Below are 13,674 nucleotides of genomic sequence, written 5' to 3' on the forward strand. Positions count from 1 at the left end.
TTCAGGTTTCATCAGTGTCATGTATTTGCAGGATCATCGGCATCAAGGAGTATGTACAACAATAAACAAAATAATACAAACAAAGACTATCGCGTGCGCGCTCCGCACGCGCCGACTTGAAATATATTACTAATGTACACGACTCGATCACCACACGCAAGCAAAAAAAAAAACAATGAAAAAAAAAGGCAGCCACGAACTTTCCAAGATATTACGCAACACACGAGACAAAAAACGCGCACATATTTCTGTACAGTGTGTATGTTACAATCCTCCCATCAGGAAAAAACAAAGACGAAACGGCGCAGTTAAAGCGCGTGTCAAAGAAAAATGAAGAAGACTTGAGTGTTATTTTGGCAACACGCTTTGGACACCCTTGACTTAGCATTTGACGTCAGGAGAGATCACACCGCGTTCTGAGATGCTAGAGTGCAGGCTGTGCATTTATTCTCCCTTGGAAAATGTCCCTCTGGTAAAACCGCATACCGAGTGGAGGGCCACTCAATTTAAACATTCTCGAACAACAAGGACTAACCGGTGTATGAGTGTACGTGTGCGTGCGGCAGCGAACGAGAAACGGCTGCGCGCGCACAGTAACCTGCCTGCACAGTTTTCGTGTTGACCTGATGAACAGCGCCGGCACAAAGGCGGCTCCACGCAAGGATGGCTACAAACTTACACGAGCCAAGAAAACGGAACTACTAAGGCAGCTGCTTAGTTATAAAAACGCGACAGTGAAGTTTCGCAGGTCTGTTGTCAGTCATGCGTTCCTCTTAAATTATCGTCAACCTCGCGCTCCATGGAGGCTATAGGGTTGTTTGTTTTCCTTACTTTTGTTACCAACCACCGACCAGAGTACCGAACGGCACACGATCTGTTACAGCTGCAGTCGCAGAATGCACCCACTGCAAGAGCCGCAGAACGCTAGTGGCGATTCCTCAACAATAGGAACCTAACTGCACGCAGGTTTTCGTGACATGTTTCTTTTGATGCTGCTTTGTTTCAACGCACGCTGGTCGCTAACTGAGGCCGCGCCGGAAAAGCAAAAGGAAAAAAGAATCCCAAGCGGGTGCCGGTCAAGCAGCGCCGATGCACGACCCCAGCCGTCGTCGTCGTAACGGTACGCCGCAGTGCAACAACCACGCACTGGGGGGCGCTCTCTGAACCGGCGGCTCATCGCTCAAGATAAGCATCGAGCGGCTTCACGGAGAAAGGAGGCCGGACTCCCCGCAGCACGCTCGAGTCGTAAAACGCGGCGGCGCGACGAATATTTATAAATCGCGCGGCTGCAGCGAGGCCCGCACACAATCTGCCATTCGGATCACGCGATTCCGCGCGTATGCTAATCCCTCTTCCCCCTTTCCAAAGAAACGCTACATTTAGATTAGCAAGGCCGTCGCGTCGCGCGGGGCTAGGCACCATTCATCAGTCTGATCGATGGGGGTAATCAGGAAGATGCCCCGCGTTGCCTTTTTTTTCTTTTTTTTTAAATATGTACCAAACGAAGCGCGAAACTTTTTTTCGATCAATTTTTTTTGCGTGCCTAGTTTCGACGTATTTCTATGCGTGCGCCATACACCTGCAACGTTATGCGCGTGCGCGAAATCTGTGCCACGCTGGAGCGAGCTGGTAGCCAGCGAATAAGAATGGCGCTTACAACAACGGAAGGGAATGTGACACTCTGGGCAGCGGCGCCAGCGGTGGCAGTGAAAACGTATACGAATTGAGCATATTCAGACTTTCCCTCGCGTCGAGTTGAGTTTGTGCAATTTGGTGTGGCCTCTGACACGCAGACGGGGGCCCATCGCCACATTTTCTTTTCGCACGACATTTTTCCCCCTCAGGTTGTCTAAGCAATGAAACAAAAAAGAGAGCGAGAGAATACTAACACGGCCAAAGCGAGAAAAAAATAATACAAGTATCTCCTGGTCATCTAGTGGCAGAATTTATCCACCCGCGAGTTGGCACACAACTCCGTGTAGAACGAATGCGAACGTTAAAATTTCAAAACCCGGTGCGCCGACGTCATGACACGATACGCGCCGTGGAAGAGTCCAAGAAAAAAAAAATCATCCAGCGGTGACCCAATCTGGTTAAGGTAGAGCCGGTGTGACAAAATTCGCGCCCGAGTGCATAAGAATGCGCCATGGGGGACGGGCGAGTGAGTAGTTTGTGCCTTTCGCCAGGGGGAACAACTTGCGCCCTCTCGTTTCTGCCTGCAACGTGGCTTAGCACTCGACAGCGATATCCGTGTCGACTGCGCTGCCATGTCGCATGGAAACGGCCCAAACAAATGAAGCTATCTTCACTCATTTCGGAAAAGGCAGGAGCTGACCCAACGCGGAACGAAACGACTCGTCAGAGCGCCGACTACAGCGACACGCCGGCGGGCAAGAGAAAAGGCGAAGATGTGGACGAGAGCCAATTAAGCAGAGGTTCACCAACATCTTGACAGGCACATGACCGAAACCAAGCAGCGTTTCCCGTCCCCGCCGCGGAAAGAATCAGCTTAAGCCGTTGGGTAGCGTAGGCGAGATGCCGCGCGATCCGCATGGAACCGCAAAGGTGCGCAAGGAACAGTCGCGAAATAAAAATGGTGAAAAACTGTGACAACGTGCAGGTGACGTGGAATATACTTTTAGAATCACACGACGCTTTCGAGTGCATAAAGCCTACAGGCATGACATTATTGCGAATGACCGTGCTTAAATATAGAGCCAGAACAGCCCGCCAAATGCGTGCTCGTGCATTTCCTGTTTCGCGCAAACAGCGGCAGACACAACAGGGAGAACTGCATATTGCTTGCATATGTTTCCGGCACAACGAGGCCTGTCGATAAGTATTTCCGTTGCGATGCCTTTCGAACAAACTTCTACTGGGGCCTAAACAACACGTCGAAAGCAAGAAGAAAATAAAAATAAAAAAGGGAGTCAAACGAAAGAAACACTGCCGAGCGACGCGGTGCACAAAGCCTTGAGAGGCCCGACAGAGATCGTTACAAACTACGCTCGGGGTGAGAGGAAAGCCGCTCAGCGTCCCAGTGAGCTTCAGCGCATGCGCGCACACAGGAGTCCACGCGAAGAACTTTCTTACAAGTGAGCAGCCGATAGAGAGGAGGGGAGCGGGGGCGATGGCACTGGCGAGTGTCCACGGCGAGAGGCTCAGGGGTGCACGGGGGGCCCTAGCCTCTGTCCGTACAGTCCGTAGGGCGAGTAGTACATGCCGAGCGACGGGTGAGGTAGCGGCGCGAACGGCGTGCCGGGGAAGGCCGGGAGGGGCGGCTTGTACGGGTGGTAGCGCGCCGACAGCGAGCCCACGGGGCTCAGGCTGGTCGGGTAGGTGCGGCGCAGGCCCGCCGGCGTGGTCAGCGAGGGCGCCGTGCTGTAGTGCAGGTGGCAGGCGGCGGCCGCCGCGCTCAGGCCGCTGGGCGCAGAGGGCACCGACAGGCTGGGCGACAGCAGCGGGAGCGCGCTCGAGTCCGTCACCGACAGGTTGGTGTGGGTGCGCAGGTGCTGGAGCAGCTCCTCGGATGTGGAGAACCGCTTGCCGCAGTACGTGTCGCCCACCATCCAGCTGCAGACGTTGGGCCGGGTGAGCATGGAGTGCGCGCCCGGGTAGAGCGGCGAGCCGAGGCTGCCGGAGCCCAGCCCCGGCGGCACCAGCGCTGCCGGGTTGAGGCCCAGCCCGGCGGGCGTCAGCCGGTCGTGCGAGCACTGCGTGCAGCCGCTGGGGCAGACGCCCAGCTGGGCGCTCTGCATGCTCATCTGGCAGTTGGTGCAGAAGGGGTCGCGGCACACGGGCACCAGCGAGGTGCCGCCGCCGGCCGTCTTGACGCGCGCGTAGCCCACGTAGGGAGACAGCGGAGAGCCCACGGGGTAGCTGCCCAGCTTGAGCGCCTGGCTTGCCAGCGCCGCGCCAGGGAACGCGCCGCCGTCCACGGCGCCCGGAAGGTGGCCAGCCAGCAGGGGCGAGCAGCAGTTGGCCAGTGGGTTGAGCCCCTTGTAGGCCGCGCTCAGAGAGGTCAGCTGCGAGAGAGCGTCCTTGTCGCGCGCCAGGTCCAGGCCAAGGGCGGCCGCGCCGCCGTAGCCCAGGCCACTCAGCGTGTTCTGCGACGACGGCGTCGACGAGGAAGACGACGTGGTCGTCGTGATGGCGGTCGCAGAGCCCGAAGACGCGTCCGACTTTGAGTGCTCGGAAGCGGCGGGCGACGCCTTGCCGCTCGAGGCGATGGACGCGGCCGGCGACGAGCTGGCCACCCGCGGAGGCGACTTGGACGAGGAGGAAGGGGATTTCTTGCCGCCGCCTACATCACCATTGGGCGCTGAGTCCTCCTTCTTCGCCGACTCGTAGGGCTTGAAGGACGGCTTGTCGTCCAGCTGGCTCGATGAGGACGTCGAAGAAGAAGAGAGCGACGATGACTTGCCCTTGCTCTTGTCTTGGTCCTTGGGTTTCTCCAGCGGCGGGATTATGGGCTTGATGTTGGGGTTGTCGGCGCCAATGTTGCTGCATGTCTGCGCCAGCAGTGCCAGAGGGCTCTTCTTGGCGTCGAGCTGCGAGAGGGCAAAAGAAAAAGAAGAAAGGAAAAGAAAACATAAATGAGAGCGGCAATGGCCCGGCAGCAAAACAACAGAAGCGCCGAAAAGAAGAAAACGGGCTTGAACAAGGAAGCAGGCCATGGCGCAAGACGCCTGTCGGCAGGATTCGCCGAAATCGACGCGACGCATATTCAAAGCAAGAGAGGTCCTCCGTTTTATCCTGCGTCCTTGTTCAAAATATCCTCCGTATTTGCGTTCGCTACCTCGACAGGAAACACGTTGGGGGCCACACTAGATTCAGGAAGCAAGGAAACCGCGGCGGAGAAATAAGCTGGCGATACCCCCCCCCCCCCCCCCCCCCCTCAACGGCTACAGAGCAAACCCAAGCGCATCCAACTGGCTAACTCCCACGTAGCACTTGACGTGTTGTGTGTAACAACGCACCAAGACGAATGTGAGGTCAGACGAATATCTCACAGCACAATACCTGAATGCTAGCCATCTTTCAAGATGTCTAGTGGAACCGCCGTCGCTTGATTAGCAGTTAGTCAGCAACTTCGCTCGGCGTTACGGGTAGCATTCGTAAGCGGTTCAGGCGGGCGCTTGAAGACAAAAGGCGCAGCTTTTATCGGACGGTGAGGAGACGCACAAAGAAGAGCCTCAATCACAACTGAGCAGCGTGTGCCACCTGAGAGAGCTCCCCCTCTCGCATCTGATCTGGCGTCCAATAAAGAAGCGAATGTCGCGTCGCCGCGCGCCTCTATCTGGATCTCTTTTCTCAGCGCCGGAATAATAAGAGCGAAAAACAGTCGGACGCCCCAATCCATCATCGGCGCGGCTTCTGGGAAGCGGGCATTATTTGCAGGCGCTTTGTAACACATGTGCGGTGCCTCGGCGCGGAACCTTTGTCTCGGCTGCAGAAATGTCCCGCTCCTGTCACTCGGCGCGTCGGGGGCCGCGGCGCGCATCTAGCGAGACAATGAAGTGCACGCACAACACAACGCGGCCCCCGCCAACGCCTTACCTTTTCTTGCTTTTTGCGCTTTCTTTATTTGTCAGACCCGCTATGCGGCTGGCTTCAGTAGCGGCGAAAAACACCCAGCGAAACAATGGCTCGGCACGTGCTATCAATATTCGAAAACCATTGTTTGATTTATCGCCTCCCCGTCTGCTGCGGCAGCACGCTGTGTTATTTCCATTTACGCCCTCGTTTTCGCCGCGGAGAAAAATGAGCAGCCGCGAAACAAGGGACACTAGGCTAAACTTTGTCTATTAACCGCGCCCCCAGCGGTACGCAAGTGCGTTCACCTCTAAGCCACCAGAAACGTAGGTGAGACCACACGCGGTCCATGGCGTAGGGCAACGCCACGTCGGACTATCCCGCGAAACCCATAGAAGCGCTCTATGCTATTGCTCCTGCGCATGTGATGGTCCTCATCCTCTTTTTCTCCTACCCTTAACGGTGCTGGGTTTATCTCGGCCTTGCGTATATAGGCCGACCCCATGCGCTCTTCGTATAGGCTCTGCCAGACTACAATGCCTGAGTAACAGCAAAGGACAGTCGGTCACCGCTTGACGCGTGCAGCTAAGGCCTCACGGACTTGCACGGTCGCGGCGAAACGGGAATTTCCCGACCTTAGCCGGATGCCGACCATAACCCTGTGTCCTCATTTCACTACACTTGCACGGCTCCTCAGGGGATAAGAGCCACAGCATAAGGGTGCACATCACAATAAGTTGCATGCACAAAAGAAGATACGGGAATAGATGAGTTGTTCTTAGCGATTCGTCTCCTCAAGCGGCGGCTGGAAGCGAGCGAAGATAATAACGAGGACGCCAATTGTACTTTGCGATTGTGCGCCGACCCGTCATCGCCCCTCCAACCCGACCAAGAGAAGCAAACAAAAGTGACAGGGAAGCGAGAGAGATGGACGTTTAATGGAAAGCAGGTATGAAATAGCAAAAAAAAACAACCAAAATTCATCAAAATATGCCGACAGAATAGACCAGGACACCCTGAATGAAGGTAAACGGACAAATGAGAGGAGGGGGAGGGGGGGGGGTTGGACAACTTGAACGAAAAACAACCGGAGCCCATTGTATACCACCGTCTTGTCACCGAACGTCGCCGAGGGACGCGGCGCAACGAGGATGACAGTGCACGTTAGCACTGCGGCAGAAAAGCTGCGGGCGGCGCCGTCTCGCGCACGAGGAATCAAGCCGAGATGCCCACATCCTGCAGCCTCCACGGCGGCGGCCGCAGGGTGGATGAGCGGAGAGAGAGGAAATGAAAAAGACTACGCACTCCATCACACGAAGCGCGAAGAAGTCGGCTGCGTTCGATTCTCAGAAGCCGTCAGTCATACCGCGCGCTTTGTCCCTTCAAACCTAGCACGCGACAGCAATGGACAGATCGTTAAACTGTTAACGGCGGCGACATTTCTTTTTCTCCGCTCCTTCCCTTTTCCACATGTCTGGCGGCTGTCAGAGGCCTCTCATTGTGTTCGGCGCGCTCCTGAATTACCACACGCACTGCGACAAAAACGACGCGTTCCGTGCCCACAAAGCCGCGCGTCTTTATTGCGAAGTGGGGCCCAGCTTTCGTTCTGGGAATTTTAGGCCACAAAACGGACCTGAATAGCGCGCCGCGATTCATGACGCACGGGCCGTGATATATGAGGAACACTATAACTCCGCGCAGCGTCCGCCGCGCATTCAGCGTATTTTGTGCGCACAATGCGCAGAGTGACGCCGCACTGTGGTTAGAAGAGACACGTGCACACGTGTCCTGTGGCGCCAGCGGACAAGAGAAGAGGAGGGCAACCCAAATTGATTTAGGCGCCGCCCATTGTCTCCTGCCAGGCTCGGCTGAGCGGGATGCTTCGAGCTCCGCCCTTCCACCAGTATTTAAAAAAAAAAAATAAGATAGTGATTGGCAGCAAACAAGCGTACGCACTCGAGCGCAGCGCAGGGTTACCCTTCGTCGATAATTGCCGCCATCCAGCCACTGAAAACGGGCGCGACAGATACAATACTCCTCGACGTATTGGCACTGGATGCGAGCTTCGAGGAGCTCATGAATTACTACTGGTCCTGGCTTAGTCTACAGGAAGCCTATGCAGCTGAACATTCCGACCTCCCCACCTCCACGAAAACGTCGCAGGTGCACGCACCAGTGAAAATACCTGCAACACAAAAATGCTGGGGCGTTGTCCACCGTGTAGAACGTCGAGAAGTTTCTCTCGTGGTAATTTAAATCAAGGACAGCGTGGAACATAATCGCCGCAGTCCGATGTTCTTTAGAGCCCGTTTCTAAGTGTGAAGCGGGAAAAATAACGAAAAACTGCTCAGAAACAGATGCGAGGCTAGCCAGGAAAGAAAAAAAAAATGAAGAGAAGATAATAACCGAGAGTGGTTAGTGTGAGTGTGAGAAGAACGGTTATCAGAGAAACACCCGCTCACTTATTCCCGCACGTCGGAGGAGCGAAAAAAAAAAAAAACATGAGCTTCCAGCGCGTGGTACCGCAGGCCGCGAACGAAAGCAGCCGCGGGCGTTCGTCTCGAGCCAGCCGAGCTATCAGCGGTCACTTCTGTAGCCATATCCTTTTGAGCGCGCATTTGAGCAAGGCAGTGCAGCGGGCACCACGAGAGCCCCTGGCGCCTGACAGCACCTAGCAGCAGTTCCACGGCTAGCGTCTGTGTAGCTGGATGACGCTAAGTGACGCGCACAATATGTTCATCACGAGATTTCCCTGCTGTTGCAGTCACAACGGCTGGGAAAGAAGAGCGAAGACGCAATACGCGCTCTGCAGCAAAGCCACTGTGCACAGAGGACATTTGAACGCCTGATCTCCGCTGCGATCGCTAAGCTGTATTCACCAACGCATTTCTCGTGCCCTCGGTATCTTCCTATCATATGCGTACACACATGCGCAGAACTTACCCGACACGCGTCAAAGCTGGCGCTGTAACTTGAAGAAAAACGAAATGGCGGCATCTTTGCGAAATAGGATATCCAAAACGTCTCTCTTATTGTACTTCTTGAATAACCGGCATTTGGCAATGCGAGCAGCACACGCAAAAAAAAAAAAACCTGATGAAGCAAACGCGCGCGTGTGTGTTCCACAATGAAGTGCTCATTTGCGTCAACTGTTAAGCCATCCTGTCTTAGATCTCTAGACACGTGCAGCGCCAGTCGAAGGAACGCAGCAAGCGTGTCGTTTCCAGTTCCCTTCTTTCTTTGGTTGCACGTTATCACCGCCGTGTTCTCCCTGACACGGCACCTTAGGTCTTGCAAGTTCGATATTAAAAAGCCGAACTGGAGTCTAGGTGAAAATGGCAACTGCAGACGCTGTCGTTTCGGTTTATGGTGGTTCAACGTCCCAAAGCAACTCAAGCTATGAGGGATGGCGTAGTGAAGGGCTTCGGAAATTTCGACCACCTGGGGTTCTTTAACGCGCGCTGACATCGCACAGTTCCCGGGCCTCTGGAATTTCGCCTCCACCGAAATTCGACCGCCGCGGCCGGGATCGAACCCGCGTCTTTCGGGTCAGCAGCCGAGCACCATAACCACTGAGCCGCCGCGGCGGCTTGCAGACGCTGTAGTAACGAGAAAATGAATCCGCGATATATCATTCGCACAACGGTCGATTGCCCCCAAGAGCATTACATCTTCATCACGCGCCGCCCGAAGACTCGGTCTTACCGCAAGCCCTTATGCGCGCCACAATACACTCATCCGTCACATAGCATGCGCTCGAGAAAACTGAACAGACGCGAAATTTCACTACATAACGAGAAGAAAAAGACGCGGCTACAGGCCACTCGTTTGCTGCATGCAGAAAACGCTACCACGCACTGGTATTCGCGATGTCAGCCCATCAATCTGTACATTGCAGGGCAGATGACTCTCGCTGACAACGTTACTAACCTCCACAGCTGCGAAAAAGAAAAAAGAGCTTGCCAAAAAGACGTCGAGATCCTGTCATCCGCGCGTGTGTTTCTCAAGGCGAGTTTTCTGCCGAAGACGACGGTGATATTATCAAGAGAGACAAACGGCTACGGTCTATGGGTAGAAGAAAATATAGAGAAAAGATTTTCAGCAAATAACGTCCCTCAAATCGTCCGCAACTCGTGCCTTAAACTTTGAGCTTTGGGAAACGTCGCCGCTTTTAGTGCAGTGCGGCGTGTGAAGGCAGTGCTCGGTTTCTCACCTAAAAGCAAAATAACTACTATCTACTGTAGTTCAGCAAAAAAATAAAAAAATAAAACATCCCTCCGTCGGCAGCGTTGAACTGCTGCTTCTTTACTTTCTCGAAGGAAATCAGGAAACACTGCCCTCAATAAAACACATTGGCGGGGCTAGCTGGTGATGCATCGTTGCGAGAAAAGTAATTCAGCGCTAGCTACACTGCCTTCAAATTGTGTGACACAAAACAGACCCTATAGAGAACCGCCCAACCCCGAAGCTCACTTGACGCGAGCTGCAGCCAGAAAGCAGCGCTGCGCGTAAAGCGGTTTCATCTTAAAAAAACAAAAAACGAAGGGCTTCAGAAATGACCGAAACAAGGTCTGTACCGGGATGTACGACGAACACCCTTGCGCCCCGGGTAGCAGAGAAATTTCGAAATTTGTGGCGAATGACTCCCGCTTGTGCAAGTCATCCTTTGCGGCAACAATGCGCACCGTCTTTTTCTCGAGAACAAAAAGCTGCAGGTGCAGGCATGTCACCACGTGCCTGCCGTGAATGTTCCGTGGACAGGCCAATTTGTGCGCGCGCTCTCATGTTGCGCTTCCGCCCGCGCCTTTGTTTGCGAGAGCGTTGCGAAATGGTCGGCACAAAGACGCCGGCTCAAGTAAATACGCGATCCATTTCGGCTGCTCCGACAGCCAGTTTTATAGCAGACCGGCGAGAATAGCTGCATAATGGGCAATGCAGCGAGCGTGACAGAATCAGTTCGAAAGAAACCGATTTGCAATAGAATACTTGCCCAGAATGTGGCGTCATTCGCGCTAATCGCGGACGCATCAGCGGATCGCTACCTGCCGAACAAATCCAAAGCCAAGTTTCTCCTCCAGCCCCCTTATTCTTGAACGCAGTACTGCGATCAAAAGTTTACGGGACGTGAGTGTGCGGAGAAAAAAAAAAAGAATATTCCAGGGCAGTCACGTAATCCAGTCGCCTGAAATGCGCGACTGCTTGAGGAGACGTGCATGTTCTATCTGCTGGTAACGACACCGTAATATTTTGATAGCGATGGTACAATAGTTGCTGAAAACCGGCGCACAAAATATCCATCGCACGATCCTTTTCGATAACTTCGAAGCCAATGATTATGCTGAGCGGTAGTGCAGCGCAAGTCTGGTAGCACCCCATGGTACTTCAAGATGGGGGGGGGGTGAGGAGGAAAGTTATCACAGTTGAAGTGCTCGGCATGCAATGCGAGTAAGCAAATTCGGTGATGGCGATAGCCACCTGTGAGTTTACTTCAAATGAGTAAAAGCGACTGATTCGTGAACTGAGAGCTGTCTAATTACGCTGAACAAATGCGGACGTATGCACCGAAATTCAGCATCATTCTGCACACCTACAGGCTGATCAAGCCGTAACGTTGGCTGCGTCCGCCCCAGGCACCTTCGCCCCCTCCCCCGTTTCACTACTCGACCAAGGCGCGAGCGCCATCTCCCGCCAGGCGAGAGACGGCGAACACGGCTCAGGCGCCCCGCGCTGACTTGCGAAATGCGCTTGGCACAGCGGGGCCGCATACACGACCCGGTATTTGCAAATACCTCCGCGTGATCGCTCTTTTCGCGTGACAAGTGTGAGCATTTTGGCCCGTGCAGTATGCGGCAGCTGCCCTATCCGCGCGCCGCGACGCCTCACCGCAAAAACGCGAATCCGCGCCTGCCGCGGGGCTGGCTGCGACCCGTGACCCATGCGCGACGAATACGTCGCAAGGCGCCCTTCCAGACGCCTCTGCACGCCACTCGGATGCGGTTCGATCTGCCCGCGAAAAGTGGACAAAGGCCCGCCTCCACAATGGTCTCATTTCCCTGCGAAGGAAGGCGGTTTGCAATCGCGGAAAACTGCGAAATTCGAAAGGTGCCCCGCGTCGCCGTTCTAGCAAACTGAGCTTACGCAAATGTCGAGCAAAGGCGCCACGTGCAGATCGCGGAATTTGCGCACTCGACGCGCGCCACTCCGACGAGAGGCGTCGCGTCAACTCCAGGGCCAGACGTGTGTCACGCATCTGTCTCCGGCGCAGTGCGCTAAACACGGTCGCGCATCTCCGGTCCGCGAGTGACAAACTGGTGCGATGCAGCTCCTGTGGCGTGTATGCAAACGAGACTGCCTGTGCGCCTATACGTCACCTTGCCCCCCTTTCTCAGCGAGTAAGCACGGGTAGCATATCTGCGCCAGTGGCGGCGCTTCGTGGAAATCTTCACGCGTGATGGGCGCCACGACTACGTTACAGACGGAAGGCGCTCGGCTTCGCAGCTCGAATTCCCGCAGATTCCGACGCACAGCTACTCCGTGCGGAATGAGGTTGGTCCCGGGGTATCTGAGCGTCGGAACAGGGCGAAAGGCAGGCTTTGGCGTCAAAAGAATCCGCACGCGCGACTTGGGAACGCGCGGTCTTTCTCTTCCCGCCGCCAGCATTCCGCGCGCGGTCGGGGGATGGCTTTCCGCGGACCACGCGGCGGCGAGAAAAATGGAGTGGCAGCGAGCGGCGGCAATTTATTCAAAGCGGACACCGGCTGCGGGAAGAACAGGACAGCGGGGGCCCCTCCGATTAATTTGCGCGACGCCCCCGAGCGCTGCGGCTTAATCGTCCGGCGCTCGCCTTGCTCTTTTTCCGCCCTCCCCTCCTTTCTTGGCGCGTTTCGCTCTTTTTCGCGTCGTCGACAGCAGCCGCCAGCAAAGGCCGCGCCTATTTGCACGCGCCGCCGGGTAGTCTTACGTGTCGTATGCACGAGTGCACCCGTGGGGGGGTCTAGAAAGGCCGCGACGAAAAGGCGGAATGCTCTGCGCAGAAAAGATGAGAACTCAAGTGGCCAACGGGAGGAAATTCGCAGAACGCGACGAGCGGGAACCGACGAAAAACAGCTTTATTTTCCGTGGTTCCAGCTCGAAGCGCCCATACATCTTTGAGAAGACTGCGCTGCTGGCAATGCAGTAGTATATATCATGGAGACCCTGTCAGTCTGGTAAAGGCTCCACCGAAGCAACATTCGCTCTTGTTGCGTACTGCGCTAAGCTATTTCCCGGCTTTCAGCGGGCGCTAACAGGGACTCTTACATGAACACAGCAGTATGTCACTCATTTTGCATGTCCACTTGCCTTTTCATTTAAAATCACCTAAGGTAGAAACAAAAAGAGAGACGGTCATTTGTGTAAACCTGCAGGAAAACTACTCTGAAGTTCACAAATAAGCGAAAAATCGGTCTATCTGCAGTTATCGCCAAGTAGACGTAGACATGAAATGCGTTGCAAGTGAGGCCTAGCGCATTCTAGGACGGCTCATGGATGGTGCTAGTCGCTTAACCACGCACGCACACATGCGAGAAGCGGAATATGAAGCGACAGCTATGAAAATATGAAGCTACAGCTCATTGGTACCCTCCTTGTCCTCTTTGCACTATACTAATGCGACTCAAAGACGTTTGCTTCGCGTCGCCTTTGAAATTCAAGCGCCTCATTTGTTACTGCGGGCAGGCGCTACGTGTCATGCTCCGACGCCATCCAAGCCCGTCATGCGAGCATGAGCTGTCTTGCTTGTGGGTTCACAGACCTCCCCACCGCATGCTTTAAACTTTTCCCCGCTCTTCGATCACAGCAAACGCAAAAGTCAAGCAGATTCCTCGCGCGGCCAGATTCATACGCACGAATCTACAGGTTGTCTCGCCGCCTTCAGAAGTAACGAGTGACAGGCATTTGGAAACGCCGATGTACATGCGCAGCTGCAGGTCAAGAAAGAATGCGTCGGGTGTCAAGGCGCTCTTGACGAAGCGTTGTCGGAATAACAAAGTTAAATGTGACATGTAAACATAAATGCAACAGCAACTACAAGACCGCGCATATATGCACGTTTGAAAAACGCAGCAAAAGTTCGTTCGCTCGCGTCAAGATGTCGTTTGC

The 13,674-nt window shown here is 54.6% G+C and overlaps 1 protein-coding gene across 2 annotated transcripts in view; it reads right to left on the minus strand.

The window, feature by feature from the left end:
• noc (zinc finger protein no ocelli) overlaps window positions 1–13,674 on the minus strand; it is a 17,098-nt gene continuing 3,424 nt past the window's right edge. Inside the window, exons 1-2 of one of the 2 annotated variants that reach the window (XM_089582149.1) lie at window positions 5,023–6,552; window positions 1–4,550 (exon numbers count right to left, since the gene is read on the minus strand). In XM_089582149.1, coding sequence (XP_089438275.1) covers window positions 3,162–4,550; window positions 5,023–5,037 — 1,404 coding nt within the window. In that variant the 5' untranslated portion in view covers window positions 5,038–6,552 and the 3' untranslated portion in view covers window positions 1–3,161. Of the gene's footprint in view, window positions 4,551–5,022; window positions 6,553–13,674 lie in introns of those variants that run through there. The other variant, XM_089582148.1, reaches the window with a different exon arrangement.

This window comes from Amblyomma mixtum, chromosome 3 (genome assembly GCF_055824585.1).
Source record: "Amblyomma mixtum isolate Tamu chromosome 3, ASM5582458v1, whole genome shotgun sequence".
Taxonomy (NCBI): Eukaryota; Metazoa; Arthropoda; class Arachnida; order Ixodida; family Ixodidae; genus Amblyomma; species Amblyomma mixtum.